General features: G+C 31.8%; 1 protein-coding gene across 1 annotated transcript in view; it reads left to right on the plus strand.

The window, feature by feature from the left end:
* RIMS1 (regulating synaptic membrane exocytosis 1) overlaps nucleotides 1–19,775 on the plus strand; it is a 492,165-nt gene that overhangs the window by 317,970 nt on the left and 154,420 nt on the right. The window contains exons 6-12 of the mRNA XM_045867077.3: nucleotides 4,101–4,168; nucleotides 4,709–4,819; nucleotides 7,229–7,328; nucleotides 11,371–11,494; nucleotides 14,834–14,880; nucleotides 17,286–17,398; nucleotides 19,327–19,457. Of these exons, the coding sequence (XP_045723033.2) occupies nucleotides 4,101–4,168; nucleotides 4,709–4,819; nucleotides 7,229–7,328; nucleotides 11,371–11,494; nucleotides 14,834–14,880; nucleotides 17,286–17,398; nucleotides 19,327–19,457 (694 nt within the window). The remainder of the gene's footprint in view (nucleotides 1–4,100; nucleotides 4,169–4,708; nucleotides 4,820–7,228; nucleotides 7,329–11,370; nucleotides 11,495–14,833; nucleotides 14,881–17,285; nucleotides 17,399–19,326; nucleotides 19,458–19,775) is intronic.

Genomic DNA, 19,775 nt, shown 5'->3' on the forward strand with positions numbered 1-19,775 from the left:
ACAGAAATAAAAGAGGGAAACAGTTTAAGAGGTATAGGAAATATCTGGTAAAGATGATTCTACTGATTTTTGGTCTATGACTTTTATAATTTCTTTGGATACCAACAATCTGCACTATATAGGAAGAATAATTTTCTTTGAGATGACAAGTAGCACAGTTATCTGTGAGTCAGTCTTGGAATCAGTTTCAGTCCCATCTTTTATCACCATTCATTATAATGAGGTAAAAAATATGCTGTATATTTCTTCTGCAAATGGAAAAGAAGTCCAAATTGTCTAATACTTAAATGCTTTGGTGTAGATAATCTTTCCTTTACTACCTACACATTAGATACACATTCCACTTGGTCAAGTGTAATTATCATGTAAATTGTTAGATATTTATTGTGTGAAATCAGACTTATGTTTTTCTCTTTACAGTTTTAATATATTCATGTGCAGTCATGCATCTGTATGATTTAGAAAGCATTTTTGTTCAAATGACTTTGGTCTTATTGGAATCCATTGTGCTTTGGCATTAAATATCACAAGATAGAAAATTTTAAATAATAGAATGCATGTTTACACATTGTTACATTCTCTAATTATAATGGCCTGGGTTAGGAAAAGCTAGTTTTCTTTACAGAAGGCCCAGGAGTCCTTTAGCTGACTTTTATTCATACAGTGAAAGTTGTGTGCTTATTCATTAGGTTTAATTAACTACTTTTTCATAAGGGATAGGATAATTGTCTGTTTTTAAAGTCTTAACAAAAAAATACTCAAAATTATAATACTTCATTGAACTTTGGCTGTTTTGAACTTGAGCCATTTCAGTAGACTCAAGTATCTGATATATTCCCTGGATCTAAATTAATGATAATAGCAAATTTGTTCCTTTAATATAGTTATACTGAATATTAGAACCAAAATGGTTTTATATTAAGTCCATAAGAAAATACCCTGAATTTATCATTTTGTAGCCATGCTACTTGGAAATCAATCTCTTTAATGACCTGTTAGAAAAATAATAAAAGGAAAATGATTTATATTAATGAAATACTAGATTCTGAATATTTTAGGAGAAAGTTTTATTGAGTGTTGCTTAGTCCATTAATTATAGAGAAATGTGACTTATAAAGACAAATTACAGTGCTTAAGAAGTCAATAATATTGACTTTAAAAATTTAGTAATTACATGGAAAGAAGAAAAATAAGTTTAAAGCTACATATTTATATTTTAGAATTTATTTTTCCTAAGTCTTTAAGCAAAAATGTTATATTTTAATGGGTGATAATGAAATTTGTGGTAAGAAAACTGTTAGAAACTGTTCAGAATGCGAAGGAAGTGTAATTGTATACTAAAACATACACAAATGTTATTGTATACTAAAATATTGAATGCCCTCTTAATTTACATTTAGTAGCAATTTCTAGTAGATATCAACAATTCTGTGTATGACCAAAATTATCCCGTCTTAAACCAATTAAATTAGACTCTCCATTTAAGATTATTATTATACAAAGCTTATAGATGGTAGGATACCATTACTTGAAGGCATTGTTTTTATAATAAAGTGTGCTCAGTATCATCACCAAAATGTACCAGAAACATCAGCTTTTGGTCCTTTGTATATAAAGAGCACTTTTGGCACAGGGGATATTCATCAGATATGTATAACCAGATTTACTTAGGACAAGGAGAGTGAAACACAGGGTTGAACCCCACCGTACAAGGAATTGGTGCATGAGCCAGAGAATGATCCTAACAAGAAGTATAGTTTTTAAGATCTAAGTTATTGAAGAATACAAAATACTTCCCTTGAAGTCTTTAAAATGGGATGGATTTTGTCATTTTTTTAACTCAGAGACTTTTCAGAGCAGCTCAGCTTTCAACTTCATGACTAATTTTCTTCTTTAAGCCCCACAAATCCCAGTGATTCTGTGAATTTGTCACAGTATTTCAGAATGAGTCAGCATTTAAGAAGTCAACAGACTTTCTTACTCCTACATATATGAAATTTTAGGGAAAAAGCTTTATGAATTGTTATAATCTTTTGAATGATATTTGTAGTTACTACTTAAAAGTACTTACAATTTTATTTTATGATATATAGTTTTTCTTTCAAGAGGAGCAGTGTCATAATACTAAGGACAAAGCAACTTTAAAACTAAGTATGTGGGCAGGGGATGGGCAAAATGAGTGAAGCAGAGTGGGAGATACAGGCTTCCAGTTATGGAATGAATAAGTCATGGGTATTAGAGGTACTCATAGGGAATATAATCAATAATATTATAATAGTGTTGTATGGTAACCAATGGTAGCTACACTTGTGGTGAGCACAGCATAATATATAGAGATGTTGAATCACTATGTTGTATGTGTAAAACTAATGTTAACATTGCCTGTCAGGTCTATTCAAAGAAAAAAAATTAATAAAAAAAACCATGAAGTTTTACAAACAGTAAAAATAAAGGGGGGGAAAACTGTCCTTTTACAACTTTCCTTATATTCCATTAACTGAGGTGGCCCAGAAGAAGAGTAGAAATCTATAATCTTTGGCACCAAGCCATCTATACATTTTAAAGTATGTGATTTTGAAAGAGATATGGACTCTGTCTGAAACAGAAACAGAATATAGTTTCTGCTAATGCAGTTTCTCACATTCATCCCTTCCCAGAATATACTATCATGTACATGACATATTTGAAGAACATTTTAGTTTTTATTGCACTATGTATAACATTTTCCTTCAGCTTTTCTAAGATATTATTTAAAAGGAAAAGGGAAGCAACTACTAAGAAACTTAGGTGTATGGATTTTTTATGAGTACAGATTTTAAACATTTTTACATTTCCTATCACATTTCTTTTATGGTGCCTGAATCGGCCATGCCTGTATTCTACATACAATTCTTTGCTTATGACCTTCACAGATACCAGCCAAATGCATTTTTCCAACACTCAGCTAGATAGCCCACTGTTAGTTGGCATGCTTGACTCACTTTCTTAATATTTTTCTTTCAAGATCCATCAGGAGAAAAATTTTCATTGATCTAATCTAATATTTAAAATGTAAAAGGTCATTTATTCTCACGTTCACCCATGCTGTCCTTTCTCCTATGCAAATACTAAAAGCACTGCTGCTTTCCATTAATTTTTTTCTTTTTTTCTCAGGTGCTTTCTTTAGTATTTTATTTTTAAGCCAAAAAAATCAAAATTAAAGGTTCATAAATTCATGCTTACAAAATGAGGATTTTTAAAGTTTTTTAAAGTCTTTATGGCTTTAGTAAAATTAAATTTTTTGTTCGTTGTATTGTACTATTGCTCAGAGTTTTTTTTTTTTTTCCCCAAGATTTTATTTATTTGACAGAGAGAGACACAGTGAGAGAGGGAACACAAGCAAGGGGAGTGGGAGAGGGAGAAGCAGGCTTCCCGCGGAGCAGGGAGCCCGATGCGGGGCTCGATCCCAGGACCCTGGGATCATGACCTGAGCTGAAGGCAGATGCCTAACCGACTGAGCCACCCAGGCGCCCTGCTCAGAGTTATTCTTGATACTTAATTTATTCAACACTGTGTGCTAAAATGTATGCCCTATTGTCAGCTGATGAGGGAAGAGGATAGAGACCAGAGATTGATTTTGAAAGGCTATGATATAGTTATATATCGTATATCATATATAGATAGATGATAGATGATAGACAGATAGATACAGATATAGAAGAGGAGAAAGAGAGACACTTAAGTTTTAATATTTATTTCAGTTCAATGAATACAATTTTTGCCAGTATCACTAGATGGCAGGCTGTGGCTTGGTATGGTTAGTCTTTTGAGGGAAGGTGGAGTGGGTTAATCCAGTTCTTTCAGTACTTTTTATGTGTGTTTCTAGACTGATTTATGAGAATAAAAAGTAGTATGTAGTATTAAGTGCATTTGTAACACACATTCATTGCAAGGATTCAGGTCACAACCTTTGCAATACAAGGGTGTATCATTCTGGGATGTACACACTCAAGATTATGATATTCATAACCCTTTACTTTATAGACTGAAGAAGTCATACTTAAAATGATGTATTCTCCACTTTAAATCATTGCACTTTTCGTTTTTTTCCTGTGGTGCAGGCGATTTGGATTATTACTGGTTGGATCCTGCCACGTGGCATAGCCGGGAAACATCGCCTATTAGTTCGGTAAGCTTTCTGGGAAGTGAAAGTTTGGAGCTTAGGGACGATATGTGCAGTTCATTGTCCTATGTTTGATATGTGATAGATGGCAATCTTATTCAATTTCATTATACATTTTAAGAGAGAAAATACTCATTTCATTTAAGGCAGTGCAACTTAGAAGAGAAGTAAAAAGCAATTATTAAATGATGACTATATATAAATGATATTATTTGGTTCATGACATCAACATTAACAACAACTCAAAATACAGAATCAATTTTCCTTATAAAAGCAGATATAGTTTAAATTTCAATTTATTTCAGAACAATTTTTTAGACATTTTCTTAGTTGCTGACTACTTTTAGAACTATTTAGTTTAAGAGTCTACTACAAATAAAATGTAGCTGTCAATGCAAATTGTTGTAAGCCTAGGGTAGAACCCACCAGAACAAAGAATTCCCTCCAGAGTGTCTTTAACTGAGGAAATCACATCATGCTACAACCAATAACTGTGTGTTTATAGGAAAGAAAACATCTTTTTTAACTTTATTCATGTTCTAATAGCATCCTGTAACGTGGCAACCATCTAAAGAGGGGGACCGATTAATTGGACGTGTTATTCTTAACAAGAGAACAACCATGCCCAAAGAATCAGGTGCATTACTGGGTCTGAAAGTAAGTATGCTGGTTTAAAGTGTTTCTTAAGGCTGGATTACAGTATGGGTTACATTCAACAAAGTTTCTGACAATGATTTTTAAATATCTTCCTTTCTTCTCTGAAATAAAGTCCTCCTAGTGAATATATCTTGTTAATATATTGATATCTTATGGTAGATCTAGTGTTTTTATCTGGGTTAATATTTTAAAATCATTTTATTAATATGGCATACAGGTGTGTTAGGAAACTGCCATAAAAAAGAGGAAAATAAAGAATTTTTATCTGAGTATAAAGTTCAAGGATGATTTTTACATTAAAAAGTTTTAATGTATGGTAGTAAAATTAGATAATGTAAACTGCATAATTTTATTGTATCTTGACAAGCAACATAAAACATCATTAAAGAGATTGTTTCCTAAGTACAATAGAATTTATGGTAATACCAAGAGAGTAAAATGTATCTTTAAAAAAAATTAACTGACTTCCAACAGATAAATGAAAAACTAATTAATTGCAAAAGGTTATGTTTTATTATAGGAAAAAATATACATACACATTTTGTTTTATTGTGTGTGCATGTGTGTGTTAAATCACATGGTTTTATTTGCTTTCAGAAACTTAGAGAAGCATCCAAAGATGGGCTTTAAAACTATTTACCAAGATATTGTATTATATTTGTGTGATAGTTTGACCTCTTCAAAACCATTGACTGTTAATCCCACTAAAACCTCTCTTCAGTTAATGCACTTAATAATATCACCTTATTGGTTATTGCCATTAATTTCTCTTGCTATGAGATAATTCTGATCACCTCCACTAATGGGCATGTCCTAAAGAATTGTGGATCAACTTCAAGCTTTGAGAATATGCCTTGTACTTTTAATTATACATACTTAGCACCTGCATTGGGAGAAATTAAACTTAGAAACTTTCAGATGTATTTAATTTTAGTTACAATGGAAAAACCAGGTAAACCTGTTAAATATTCAGTAATATAACAAAGACTTCAAGAGTTAGATTAAAATACATATATATTTCAGATGAAATCATTCAGATGATCAGTGGCAAGGATAAACTTAGACTGTTACTCATTGTACCATAATAAATTGCTTCCCCAAAGTAGCCTATTCTTGGTCTGAATCCACAGTCTTTATGTCTTAGACCTATATTCTACTAAAGTTATACACAAGAGATAACTGATGTAACAATGGGGCATTATGTGCATATAGAACTATAATTCAAATGGTAGGTATGAATTTTGAGGATAAAGAAAAATGAAACGTAATGTAAACTGTGTCCCACACTTCTGTAGGGAAGTAGGGAAGACCTAGCACTTGTTTTGTAAGGATATACATTACTCATGGTCCCCCTGCATTGTTAGGTCAATATAAGTAATCAGTACATGAACTTCGTTAGGACACATGGTCATCTCAAATATAATGAGATGTTTTCTTTTTAAAACTACACTGCTGGAGGGGGGTGGGGGGATGGGTTAACCTGGTGATGGGTATTAAGGAGGGCACGTATTGAATGGAAGCACTGGGTGTTATACACAAACAATAAATCATGGAACACTACATCAAAAACTAATAATGTAATATATGGTGACTAACATAACATAATAAAATTAAATTAAAAAAATAAAAACTACACTGCCATTCCATGGGGTGCCTGGGCTGCTCAGTTGGTTAAGTGTCTGACTATTTTTGCTTTTTGGTTTTTTTGTTTTTAAGATTTTTTTTATTTATTTGAGAGAGAGAGGAAGAACAGGGGCAGGGGCAGAGGCAGGGGCAGGGGCAGAGGGAGAAGTAGACTCCCGCTGAGCAGGGAGCCTGCCACAGCTTGATCCCAGGACCCATCCCAAGACCCATCCCAGGATCCATCCCAGGACCCCGGGATCCCAATCTGAGCCCAAGGCAGCCGCTTAACCAACTGAGCCACCCAGGTGCCCCAAATGTCTGACTCTTGATCTAAGCTCAGGTCTTGATCTCAGGATCGTGAGTTCAAGCCCTGTGTTGGGGGCCTACTAAAAACAACAACAACAACAACAACAACATACTGTTCCTCATTTAGTCAAAAATATATTTCAGGGGGCGCCTGGGTGGCTCAGTCGTTAAGTGTCTGCCTTCGGCTCAGGTCGTTATCCCGGAGTCCTGGGATCGAGCCCTGCATCGGGCTCCCTGCTCGGCGGGAAGCCTGCTTCTCCCTCTCCCACTCCCCTTGCTTGTGTTCCTGCTCTCACTGTGTCTCTCTCTGTCAAAAAATAAATAAAATCTTTAAAAATATATATATATATATTTCAGTTTATTAATATACCTACACTCAATCCTAAATACATTGTAAAAGACTGTAGGAGTAATTCCTCAAAGTAATAAACTTATGTTTTGTTATGAGTCTTGGGAACTTATAAATTTATTATTATCCAGGTTGTTGGAGGGAAAATGACTGACTTAGGACGCCTTGGTGCCTTCATCACCAAAGTAAAGAAGGGTAGCCTTGCAGATGTAGTTGGACACTTAAGAGCAGGTAAAGTTTCTTTTTAACATTTAAACAGTGTGTACTCTTTGCATGAATTGGTGGTTTTCAATTTGGGGTAAGTTATATATAAGTCAGTTAAATAACTAATTTTAGTGCATGAATAAAGACTTTTCCCTGGTGTGGGTATTTACTGATTGCAATAATAGGCAATGATACATCAGTAGCAATTTAGAGGAGTAAGTTTAGGAATCTTTTTTTATTTGTGTAAAAATAAATAGATAAAAATACTACAGGATTCCTAGTTTATGTAGATGGCTTCATAATGTTGCTACAAAAATCCAAAACAATTTAGTCTCATAGAAAAAATAATATCACTAATTCTTTAGTTATACTTCTTTATATTTTAAGGTGTTATAATTACTAAAGTTTTTCACAATGGTCCCAAAACACTTATCAGTAGTAGTTTTTAGTAAAATACAACCATAATCACATTTCTTACACAGATGATGTAATAAAATATTTGTTAATTTAATTGTGGCATGTATTGTACTCATGCAGATGTGCTACTTCTTGGTATTTGGAAATTTACCTAATGTTGCTCTGTAACCTTAACATGATACAATAAAATCATTTAATATGTTCAGATATACCATATTCAGTAGCGACATACTTTGAAATCTATTCTTGTTAAATTGTTTACTCTTCATTTTAGTTAAAATCATATTAACATATTTTTTCTGGTTTACTTCACAGTTTAGTAGAAATCTTTTGGTTGGAGTGTCTGCTTATGCATTTGAAAGACAATTACAATGAAAACAGAGAAAGCTGAACTGTAGAATTGAGGATTAATAACCCATAGCACATAGAAAGAGAACATTTCTAGGCTGTTTTCAGTTTTTATACCTTAAGATTGTAATTACTGAGACTTTTAGAAAAGTGTTCTATAACTGTTAAAGACATTTTTGTTGTAATTGACTACCAGGGTATTGGTTCAAAATCATTTAGGTTTTTTCTTTGATAGAGACTTCCTACGCAGGTGTTGTATAGGGAGAAAATCCAAATCAGAGATTTTTCTCCATCTGTAATACATACAGCTTTGAAAATGTATAGGGGTACAGTACACTGTTGTTTACTATCAGGGACTACTTATAAGAAAATAACTCAATCAGAAGTGACTGTGTCAATAAACTGAGTCTTTGCTTGTTCAAAGACTAAAAAATCAGCCTTAGAAAGTTTGTGAATCCCTTTAAAAAAAGTATAATAATCCCTTGAATCATGTAATGCTCTAATGTAACTATAGGAATCTGAATTTGCAGATCAGTTTATAAACATAATGGCTTTTGATTTTGTCTTTGTATTTTAATACAAGATTATGTAAGAGAGTCCGTGAAGGGGTTTTTCTCTATAAATAACCCTTAGTGATAAATTTCACTTATTTATCACCCTTAATGTGCCTAGAGCCTGAGAAACTTAAATCTAAAATCTTAAAAGCTCAGCTTAAATAAGTATAAAACATACAAGTGGACTTTTCACTTCAAGCAATTGATGCATTTGAAAAAAGCATTTTAATAAATTTGATCATATATTCTGTTTGATATACATTATAATTTAAGGATGATCTTTCTTCTGTTTGCATATAGGCATCATTGGCCTATACAGTGCTGTGTTTACTAGCATGACCTTTGTGCAGCATTTGCACTGTTGCTTTAATCTTGCCATAACTTTCTCTACTGCTTCTTCCCCTTAAGTCCATGCACTGTGCCACTACTTGGCTTAATTATCAAAAACACAAAGCTGACACTGACATGCTCCTTATTAAAGCCCCTCCCTGTCTCCCCATCATCATCTGCTTACGTCAAAGCTCTGTAGCTCTGTCCTCTGCTAACTGTTCCAGCCACTTCCATTACCATTCACCTTACCTTCTGCCATGGCAGTCTGCCTACAGGTCGCTGGCAAGCTGTCCATCTCTAAGACCTAGTCCATGCCTCTTGTCTACCTGTTTGCTTCTCTGCTCTGTGCTCTGCGTGTTGAAATCCTTTCCATCCTTCAAAACACATCTACAGTTGCCTTAATTCTAAAATGTTTCCTGATATCTCACCTGGAACAGTAACTAATTACTCTCTCCCTAGCACTTACCTGGCTGTACTTCTGTTCCTCAGATGAACTCCTATCATTGCATATAGCACTTTAGTAAAGACAGTCATTCCTCTATTTCTCCCCCACCAAATGTAAGGACAGAGGAAATCTCCTTTTCATCTTTGCATCATCATAATCTACATCCCTGCCTGAAGAGATTATCCACATGAAAATAAATATTGTTTAAAAAAAAACCACCTTCTAGTTTAGGAGGTATTGATTTGTAAATAAACACATGTATTAAGTTAATATGGTATTAAAAGTTATGCTTCCAGGTTGCTGTCTATAAAGAGAATTTTATAATTCAGTGCTTTTGCAAAATGTTGACTGCAACTCATTACTGGGTAGTTACATTAATTTAATGGTTTGTATCCATTTAAAAAAAATGAACTAGAACATGATAGAGTAAGAGATATCAGGGTAAGTATTGTTTCAGAAAATATTTTTTCATATACACACATACATATATATATATACTCACATGATGTAAACTTCATTTCTTTTCTTGGTCAAACACATTTAAAAGACTGAATATATTTTAAATTTATAATTATATTTTATTTCCTTTTTTAACAGCGAAATACATTCATTGCCTATTTAAAAAACCTTGCTGGGTAACTTCTTAGGTCAAACTTTTAGAAGTCATTTAACTGTTGATACTAACCATGCTCTTACAAACCAAAGCAGCATCATATGCTTTTCAAATATTTATTTTTTATTTTTGAGTAAGCCAGCATTTGGGAAAAAATACTTTAAAATAGTTCTAGCAAAACAACTTTTTTCTACTTCCTTTTGCAGACCTACCTAAAAAAACAAAGATTTCATGCTTACAATTAGCTTTCATATGTATAATGGTCATATTGATTCATCAGTTCAACATATATTTACTTAGCTACTAAAATGTTACAGGCACTGAGAGTAACAAAATGAGCAGAAACAAAACAAATTAAGACACCTCAAAGTATCCTTGAGGTTGGGATATTTCAGCAGAGCCTACCATTGTGAATTGAAGGGTACTGTGCAGAGAACCATTTGGGATCTAAAACTGCTCTAAATATTCATGAAAAATAATTTTTCCCAAATGATCTATGGTAAAATATCTAGTTAAAATATCAACAATAAGTATTAGCTCATGTATTTTAACATCATATTACTCTCCTTGATTAATCTTAGGATATTTAACGAATTAATGAGTACTCTATTAATTTTTTATTATAAATATATTTCCTAATTTTACTTTAATGCTCACAATATATATTATGTATAGAATGTGTGTGTTATGAACATCTGGAAGTGGGTTAACTGTCATGCAACGGTTCTACATCTGCTTGCTTTGTAACTTTGCCATAGCTACCTGCGTTGCCCTATGGGTATGAACTCAAATCCTTTCATGCATTTTTATTCTGTTGTGTGTTTGGTGAAGACAATGAAGCATGACTTATAATTGGAAAATTCATGCTAATAAATGTTAATTGCTATTTCAACCAAAAACAAAGCAGGATTTATGCAGAGTTCAATAAGGATCTTTCACATACAGAGCCGCCTGCATTTATTATATGGAGAACATGCTGCTAATTATTATTTTTTAATGTTTCCAAATAGGCTGTGCTAATTCCATCCCATAGCATGAGATTATTTTTTATATTATTTCTGGTATATTTCAAAAGATAAAGGTAGTTTTGTATTGTACTGTTTCCTGTGACCAGTAATATTCTATGGGGGAAAGAAAAAGAAAAAAAAAAAAAAAGGAAAGAAAGAAGAAAAGAAAAAAAAGTGTTTAGATAGAAGAACCATTGAGCTGACATTATATGTCAGTCAATTTGCTTTTGAGAACAGGGCCTAGACAATTAAACTATTTGTATATGTTTTGCATTTCTTTGTTAAAAAAGAGAAAAGATAAGAAAAACAAACAGAATATATAAGGTAAAAAAATACCCTTTTTTTTAAATTCAAGGGGATGAAGTTCTAGAATGGAATGGTAAACCCCTGCCGGGAGCTACAAATGAAGAAGTTTACAACATTATTTTAGAATCAAAATCAGAACCTCAAGTTGAAATTATTGTTTCAAGGCCTATTGGGTAAGGCTAAAAAAACTTACTTCTTAAGTTTAGTAAATTACATGTATTAGCAGGGTTTTAAAAAGAAGTTTATACATTCATACAGTACATGTTAACATGGATAGTTTTTTCTTCAAATATGGGCATACATTTTAGATTTTTTAAAATTTCTTCATTTTTTAAACTTGAGTACTGAATTTTCTTCACTACGTTTTAGAAGCTCCACAGTTTAACACTTGTAATATCAAAAAATATTGATATGTATTTTTCAGAAGTGAAATATAAACTAAAAATATTTTCTTTTAATGACAGAACTATTTACTTTTAGTAATTCTAATTTAACGAGTAGTATTTCCTTAAAGGGAGTCACTAACAAAGGTGTCTTTTTATGACATTTAAAATAGTAATTGTTTCATGTCTACATGAACTTTTTATTATTTTACTAAGAATGGAATATTTTTTCTATATTTTTACCGATGGGTAGTGCCAACTTTCATTTAAAATCAAGCAAGTGTGAAATATTTCAACTTTATAGCTGGTCATAATAATTGGTATAATATTTTTTAAACTTCAATTTTTAGCATAATTTAATAATCTACAGCCAGTGGGATATTTTTTATATTTGCGCATAGAGTTCCCCACATTAGTTAGCTTTTGCTGACTAATACACAAAGTCCAAATATTCTTTTTGCCAGTCTGTCATTTTTTGGAAGACATTTTAAATTGTCTCATTATAGTTGGCTTGATATTTAAATATATTTTTGGAAATAATTCCCTTTTTTCCCCTATTCTCTAAAATATTATAGAGCCATTAGTTCAAGACTTTTTATGTTGAAAAAATAGTAGCCTTAAATTTTTGTTGTCCTCATGTGTATCTGTCAATGCAAAACATACAAGAAAATATAATTATCCTGATTTTCAAAGGGCTGAAAATGTATTATCATATATTTCAAAGAATAATATTAATATATATAAACTCTAAAATAAAAGCAAGATTATAAACAATTTTAAGTGGTGTAAGAGTAAACATTGAAGACATTTGCAAAAGTATTGTACATTTCCATGCAGATTTTTTTAAATAGCAACACTATATAATTCATGCTAGTTTTACATGACATGTGTTCTAGTGCTGAGGTAAATATGAGACTGGAAAAGAGGTAAGTAAATTGGAAAATGAATCAAAAGTATAAAAAAAATTAAAATCAAGCATTGTACACATTGCCAAATACTTTCAGGTATGTAGAGGTTTAAAAGTAATCAGCTAAAATATTGATTTATGGTAACTTTAAAAAAAACTAACAGACAATTAAAGTGGACTGGAATAACATTTTCATTATTTTTGCTTCTGTATGAAAATAATTTAAAAAGTAATAATCTCCATAGACAAACCCTAAATTCTCATGGATTATGGAATTCAAAGAAATATGGAATGCGAAGATTATATTTAGATAAAATCAAATCTGGCATCAACTTTCCAGTTAATAGCACAATTATTAGAATCCTAGAAGAATAATTCTAGCTATATTTAATATTATGTTTAATGTAGTTCTATGGCTCATTTAAAGCAGAAAGCAATATGTATTCATAGTTTAGTGGTATAGTAATTCCATGAATCATTCCAAATATAACTTATATGCACTTTGATCAGTATGGTCTAAGAAATATAAGCCATCTTGAGGTATTGGCCAATTTTACCAACCTACCAAATATAATATTCTTGGTATTTATGCTTATAGTTGGTATCAGATCTATTCTATCACCTTACTTGTGAGTGGAATAAGTAGAACTAATTAAGAAGACTTGTTTGTAGACGTGAAAATTTATGCCTAAAAATATTACTGAAGCAATTAACATTAATATATTTTGATTCAAAGTCACCTTAAAAATTTTTTTTACAACTTCTCCATCTTTCCTTCCCAGACACATAAAATCCAAAGCTTGTGCCTGGTTTTAGAGTTCCAAATTCTAATTTCCATAATTGACTTTGAGGCTGATTTTCAAAGTTGTACTATCTAAAAAATTATTGCTTCTAGATTTTCTAAAAATCTACTTTTATTTGCCTAGATAAATTTAGAAGAAGGTAACAGGAGATAATTAGTTGGTTTCTTGAGTCTTAGGTATTGAAGATTAGTCTCTTAATTATGAAATACTTATTTTATACCAATCATTATTCAAAAATTTGTGATAAAATGTATTTATAAAATACACAACACAGGATGTATTATCTTTGTAAGAAGTATAATATTATAGGTGGTTATGAAAATTACTCAAAAAAAAGTGAAAATGAGGAGTCAGGAAAATAATCAGAAAAACTGTTTTTGTTTCTGTTCTCCACCCCCCAAAAGTGCAAAGAAAAGTCAAAGTGAAGTTAGGTCACAGGTAAGTGGTTAGAAATTCTTAAGTAATGCTCTAGCATTATTCTAATAATTCTGTTGGTCCTAGCTAACTCCAGTCTGCTTTAATATGTCATGTTAATACTTGCGTATTGTTAATCTCCTTAAATTGATACTAAACTATCTTTGAAAAACCAGAGGTAAAGTAGTTATATATAGTACACTTCCCAAACCAAACTGGTCCAGGGTTCTTAAGGTCACAGTGGATAATGGATTAAGCTGAGGTTATAGTAAACATTTATTCAGAGTAATTTGTGAGTGTGACAGGAATGGGTGTTCTCACGAGTCACTTTCTAATCATACAGTAAATGGCCATATATTTAGTTAACTTGAGTATAGAGATATAAATCTCTATATAGGGTTATATATGTGTATATGAATTATATATTCACATATATAAAATATTTTAGCTTTTTTGTTGCAAGCTTGAACCATTTTTAATTTCCAAAGCAATTCATCCTTTTCATTTTATTAACTTTGCCCATGATATTCACCATATTATTTTATTATCAAGAAATGTTTTCATCCCTTTCATTCAGTAAACTCTTTCAGATGTGTTTGTAAAGCATATTACTGATTTGTAAAATATGTGTCATTTTGATTTCCTAGAATTGAAATAAAATATTACCTTTAACATTTTTTTATTTCCAAAACCTGCTGTTTTGGTAGTAAAAATATTGTGGTAATTTTAGCCACAATATTAGTCTGATTGTTGTCATGTTGAAGTGTTTTGCTGTTAAATATATAAAAACTTATTTTTACTGCAGTTTGTGTGTGTGTGCGTGCGTGTGTGTGGTGTTTGACATTCATGCACATTAGTAATTGCCTTGATAGTAACTCCTGTCCATTTCCACACCTGTAAAGACCCAAAAGGATTGTTCACACCACTGAAATAAAATGTGGTTGTGATTGCCTCAGGCAAGGTAATTTAGCTAATGGGATTTTCACCATACCCTATTTCTTTTAGTGACATTCCACGGATTCCTGAGAGCTCCCATCCTCCACTGGAGTCCAGTGAGTATAAGATTTATTTGTTATTATAATATGTATTGAATGAAATTGAAGAATAAAGATTTACCATTTGCTTTAGTTATTTGATATAAATGAATTGGTATTACTGTACTAAGGTTATCTCCAATAATGTCAGAAGTAGGCAACTATGACAATCATTGGAAACCCAAAGTTCTACTTTAAGATTTTTCTTTTTCTACTTTTTTTTTTTTGATGGCTATACAAAAATCTTAACTGGCAGTGCCCTCTGCATCATAACAGGCAGGACCCTCACAGAGCTCAGTTAATATACCAGTACTAGTTATGTTTGCTGTACATAAAAATGTATTGTGATACTGGATTATTCAGTCTGATTGGTAATTAACTCATTAGTCTCATGAGCTAGACTTCAAGTGAGGGAAACAAGCACATTAACAGATATTTTAAAAACAGCCTAACATAAACACAGGGTATTGTACGTAAGTGATGAATACTGAATTCTACTCCAGAAACCAATATTGCGCTGATGTTAACTACCTAAAATTTAAATTAAAATAATAATAACAGAATTTTTAAAAATAAAAATAATAAAAAAAATTAAACAGTGTCTGGTATGATCATGGAAATGAGTGGGTGGAGTAGAGGTGAAGTTCAGTGGGCATAAGGGGGTCAGGAGACAGTGAGCTAGAGGGTTAAATTATCTACATAGCCATTAAAAGACTCTCCAGGTGATAGAAGATGACAATGTGTGCAATGAAGTCTAGACAGGTAATGAGGTTTTCAGTGAGAATGTGAAAGTGATGCAGATATTTACTCTGCAATGGATTGGCATTAATTTCACAATACCTTGGGCTTGATGATCAAGTGTTCTTAGGTAACCCATTTATGGAAATACAAAATACAAAGTGATTTAAGAGGAAAACAAGTGATCATGGTTATAAGGAGGTAGAAAATATGTGAATGGGATAGACAAGGAACTAAAGATCAGCTTAGTATATTGAATGCAGACCAACATGCATACCTGCTGGAGATGAGCCCATATTTGGTTTTGAGCTTTCTGATAACTAATACATAGAGGGAAATGGGACCAATTGCATAATTTATATCTGATACTATTTAAAAATAAACTGTTATAATATTAAAAACAAACTGATTATTAGAAGAAACAGTGTTCTTGGACGAAGACCCAAGAAAAAAAATTATTCTAAGGATACTTGAAAAAAGAAGCACAGTAACAAAGAATTTTATAAATTCTTTCTTGAAGTGTTTGGAGGACACAGAGTGATGCTATGTGGTTTAACTTAGACTTAATTTGTGTGTATAGAAAAAAATGTGTGGATGACATACCCTCAGGCAATGCTCCCTAAGTGTTTATCAATAAAGCTAAATTTTGAATGGCTGTGGGTTCAAGGTTATACTTGCTGGGGTAATAGCATTCCATGCATTGTGTCAGGGTATACTTTAATAGTAATCTGAGAAGAGAGAACTCTCATTTTAAAAAGACGGGAGAAAAGCCACACTGAGTGGCTAAATGGAAAGCCAGCCTTCTCCATGTGAAGGTGAAGTGGGTCTCTTGAGACAACATTCTCAGACATTCAAGAGATTCATTTTTAAGATCAAAACTGCGATAGATGGGGGCAGGGGGTGCCTGGATGGCTCAGTAGGTTAATCGTCTGACTCTTGGTTTCGGCTCAGGTCATGATCTCAGGGTCATGAGATCGAGCTCCATGTTGGGCTCCCCACTCAGTGGGGAGTCTGCTGGAGATTTTCTCCCTCTTCCTCTCCTTCTGCTCCTCCCCACCCCACTCCTGCACACACGCTCTCTCAAAATAAATAAATAAATCTTTAAAATAAAAACTGAGATAGATGGTAAATCTTATTTTAAAAGGAATGAATTCTAGGCTTAGATGTGGTTCATAAATTATATGTGAATTCATTTTAATTTCAGCAAGGACAGTTCATAATAGATAATTCTTTAGCCAAGATAATTAAAATAATAGGCACCATCTTTCTTATCACTAAAACATGAAGCCTTTATCTACATGTAAGGTTATGCCAGAAACTAAACTGTACAAATACACCCCAGAAATACAGAAAACCAATATTAAATTGGAGCAAATAAATACAATATTTAATTATATCATTTTAAATGCTTTAAAATAGGCAAGTGACCGAAGAAGACAATATGATCATTTTCTCTGACTATCCAATTAAAAGTAGGTTTACTTTTATTGATGGTATTGAATTATAGTTTTATACAAATAACAGGTGCATTTAACATTTCATAAAAAAATCTTTATTCTCACACACATTATAAATGTAACATAAATTAAATTAAACATAAATTTTTATATTTTAAAAATATAAATTATATTAAAAATAAATTAAAAATATAAACAAAAATTACTTAATTTTTTTTCTCATTTTAGGTTCAAGTTCCTTTGAATCTCAGAAGATGGAAAGGCCTTCTATTTCTGTTATTTCTCCAACAAGTCCTGGAGCTCTAAAAGATGCCCCACAAGTCTTGCCAGGACAACTTTCTGTATGTATTTTTCACACATGTTGGAACCATTAGTCTTTGCTCATTGTTTTGAGTCTGTCCTTAAAAATGAAGGTCATTTGTCCTTTAAATGTACCCCCAAATTTTAAGTCTTCCTTCAAATATATGTCATATATTTAACACCATAATCTATTTCACAATTTTGCATGTATTTATTAAATTATTAGATTAGTCTTTATTCATATTTTTATCTGGAAATATTTGTTGAGTGCCTACAATGTACCCAGATGTTGTAAACATTCAATGATAAATGACAACATAAGTAAATAAAATACCCATTATGTTTTGTATGCTATATAAAAGTTTCTAAGGTAAGTAGTTGGTTGGACATAATCAACTCAGAAGGTCATGTTCTACTCACTTAACAACCTTATGAGCCTGGAGGAAAAAAAGAATTGTAAATACTCTTTTTAACTTCTTGAATCATTTGATGAAACACTTCATTTCTGATGTCATTCTGAAAAAGCTACAGTTTTTCTTACTGTTGCTTTATATATGACGTGGGGAAAGCCAGAGTAAAGAAACTATGGCAAACCATTATGAAATGCCACATCTATGTAGATTATGGTACAAGACAGGATATTTATATTCGTAACTAAAAGAAAACTTGCTTCAAACTATTCTATAAATAGTTTACTTTTTCTCCTTTGGTAATGTGTGGATTTCTATAGTCTATTTTTGCTGCTCTTCTCTTGGCATTTAATTAAACAAAGAAGGTAGCTGTAAGCTTGCTGTTATTTTTAAAACCATTCCTGTTTTTAACTTCTATTTTTAGTAAATTGAATATCTTTGTATAGTCCTTTCTGTTTATTTTATCTGCCCTGCCCTGTGTGTGTGCGTGTGTGTGTGTGTGTGTGTGTGTGAATCTCTCATATACTCCACCAATATTTTAGGAGGGATAAAAACCTGTTTTGGTTTTATGAAAAACACATCTCTGTTATTAATTGAGAACAGAGATAAGGATTCATATGGATTCAGGTTTGAATCTTTAATCTGCCCTGTACTATGAAAGACCAATCATATATTAAATTAGTTTATTTTTTTATAATGACTTTTAAATATGTTCAATATATTCCCATTAGACAACTTTTGCTCATAGTTCTTACTCAACCAAAGAACTAACTTTTAAATTAAAAAAAATAGTAATGTTAATATTGTTCACTGCCAGCACAAATACTATATTGACTGCTAAAGTTCTGATTTTTAGGAGTTTGATGGTATTTCAGTGTACCATATCCCCATTTTTCTCTATTCAAACTACTATGAAATCTTAGTAGAAATATCATTATTTGGCCTTCACTTAGTTGAGGGTATGTAATGTACCTTTCCTGCCTTCCTTGTTCTTTTCCCCTTCTCTCATGAAAATTTACCTGTAATAGGTTAATTATAAAAATTAAATGGGAAAAAAAATAGAAAACAGCAGTACCTGGTATAAAAGAGGCCCACAGTAAATATGTTTCCTGATCTCTACCAAATCACTTGTGTAAATTACTTATTCATTAAATCTCATTCCAACACGCATAGTACTACAAAATGCATTCAGCAACACGAAGATCAAGGCATTTATAATCACCAAACACTGGCACTTAGCACTTAAAGATGAGGATTATTGTTTTAATACTCCCTTCTTCCCTTACTTTTTTATAAAATTTTTATCAGTTTTATTTTCATAACCAGATATGAGAGAGTATGACACTCTAGCCTTGCCCGTTGTAAGTCATGTTTAAAATACATAAAGAGAAAAGTCAAGTTATAGGTGGTTATGCTTTCCAGTTGGAATTCTTTTCAGAAATAATATTTATAATTGTATTGTAATTTAAAAGTTCTTCAAAAATAGTTGCAGTACTTTTTTTGTAGAATTATAATACCTCATGACTTTTACAAATAATTCCTTTCTTCATTGATCTTAGGTGAAGTTGTGGTATGATAAGGTGGGACACCAGCTGATTGTAAATGTTCTTCAAGCAACAGATTTACCGACTAGAGTAGATGGGCGTCCCAGGAATCCCTATGTGAAAATGTATTTTCTTCCAGATAGAAGGTAGTGAATAATTTTAGAAAAATATGCAAAAATTCTTACTAATAGAAAAGGTACAATATCATCTCCTGGGATAAGTTTTATTTATTTTTAAAGCCTTATCAAGGTAAAATTGATATACCAAAAATTACATATAATTAACATGTACATTTTGATGAGTTTGAACATATGCATATGCACACCTGTGATATAATTTTAAAATATAATAAATCATTCTCTATGAGGGAATAAACTATGTTCTCCCTGAAAAAAAAAAATCCCACAAGCTTTCTATTTTTTAAAAAATAATGTACCAATTTAAAGTTTTTTCATTACCTTGTT

Source organism: Mirounga angustirostris, unplaced genomic scaffold (genome assembly GCF_029215605.1).
Source record: "Mirounga angustirostris isolate CCGP_5_RB_7025 unplaced genomic scaffold, mMirAng1.0.hap1 SCAF_8, whole genome shotgun sequence".
In the NCBI taxonomy this organism is placed as follows: Eukaryota; Metazoa; Chordata; class Mammalia; order Carnivora; family Phocidae; genus Mirounga; species Mirounga angustirostris.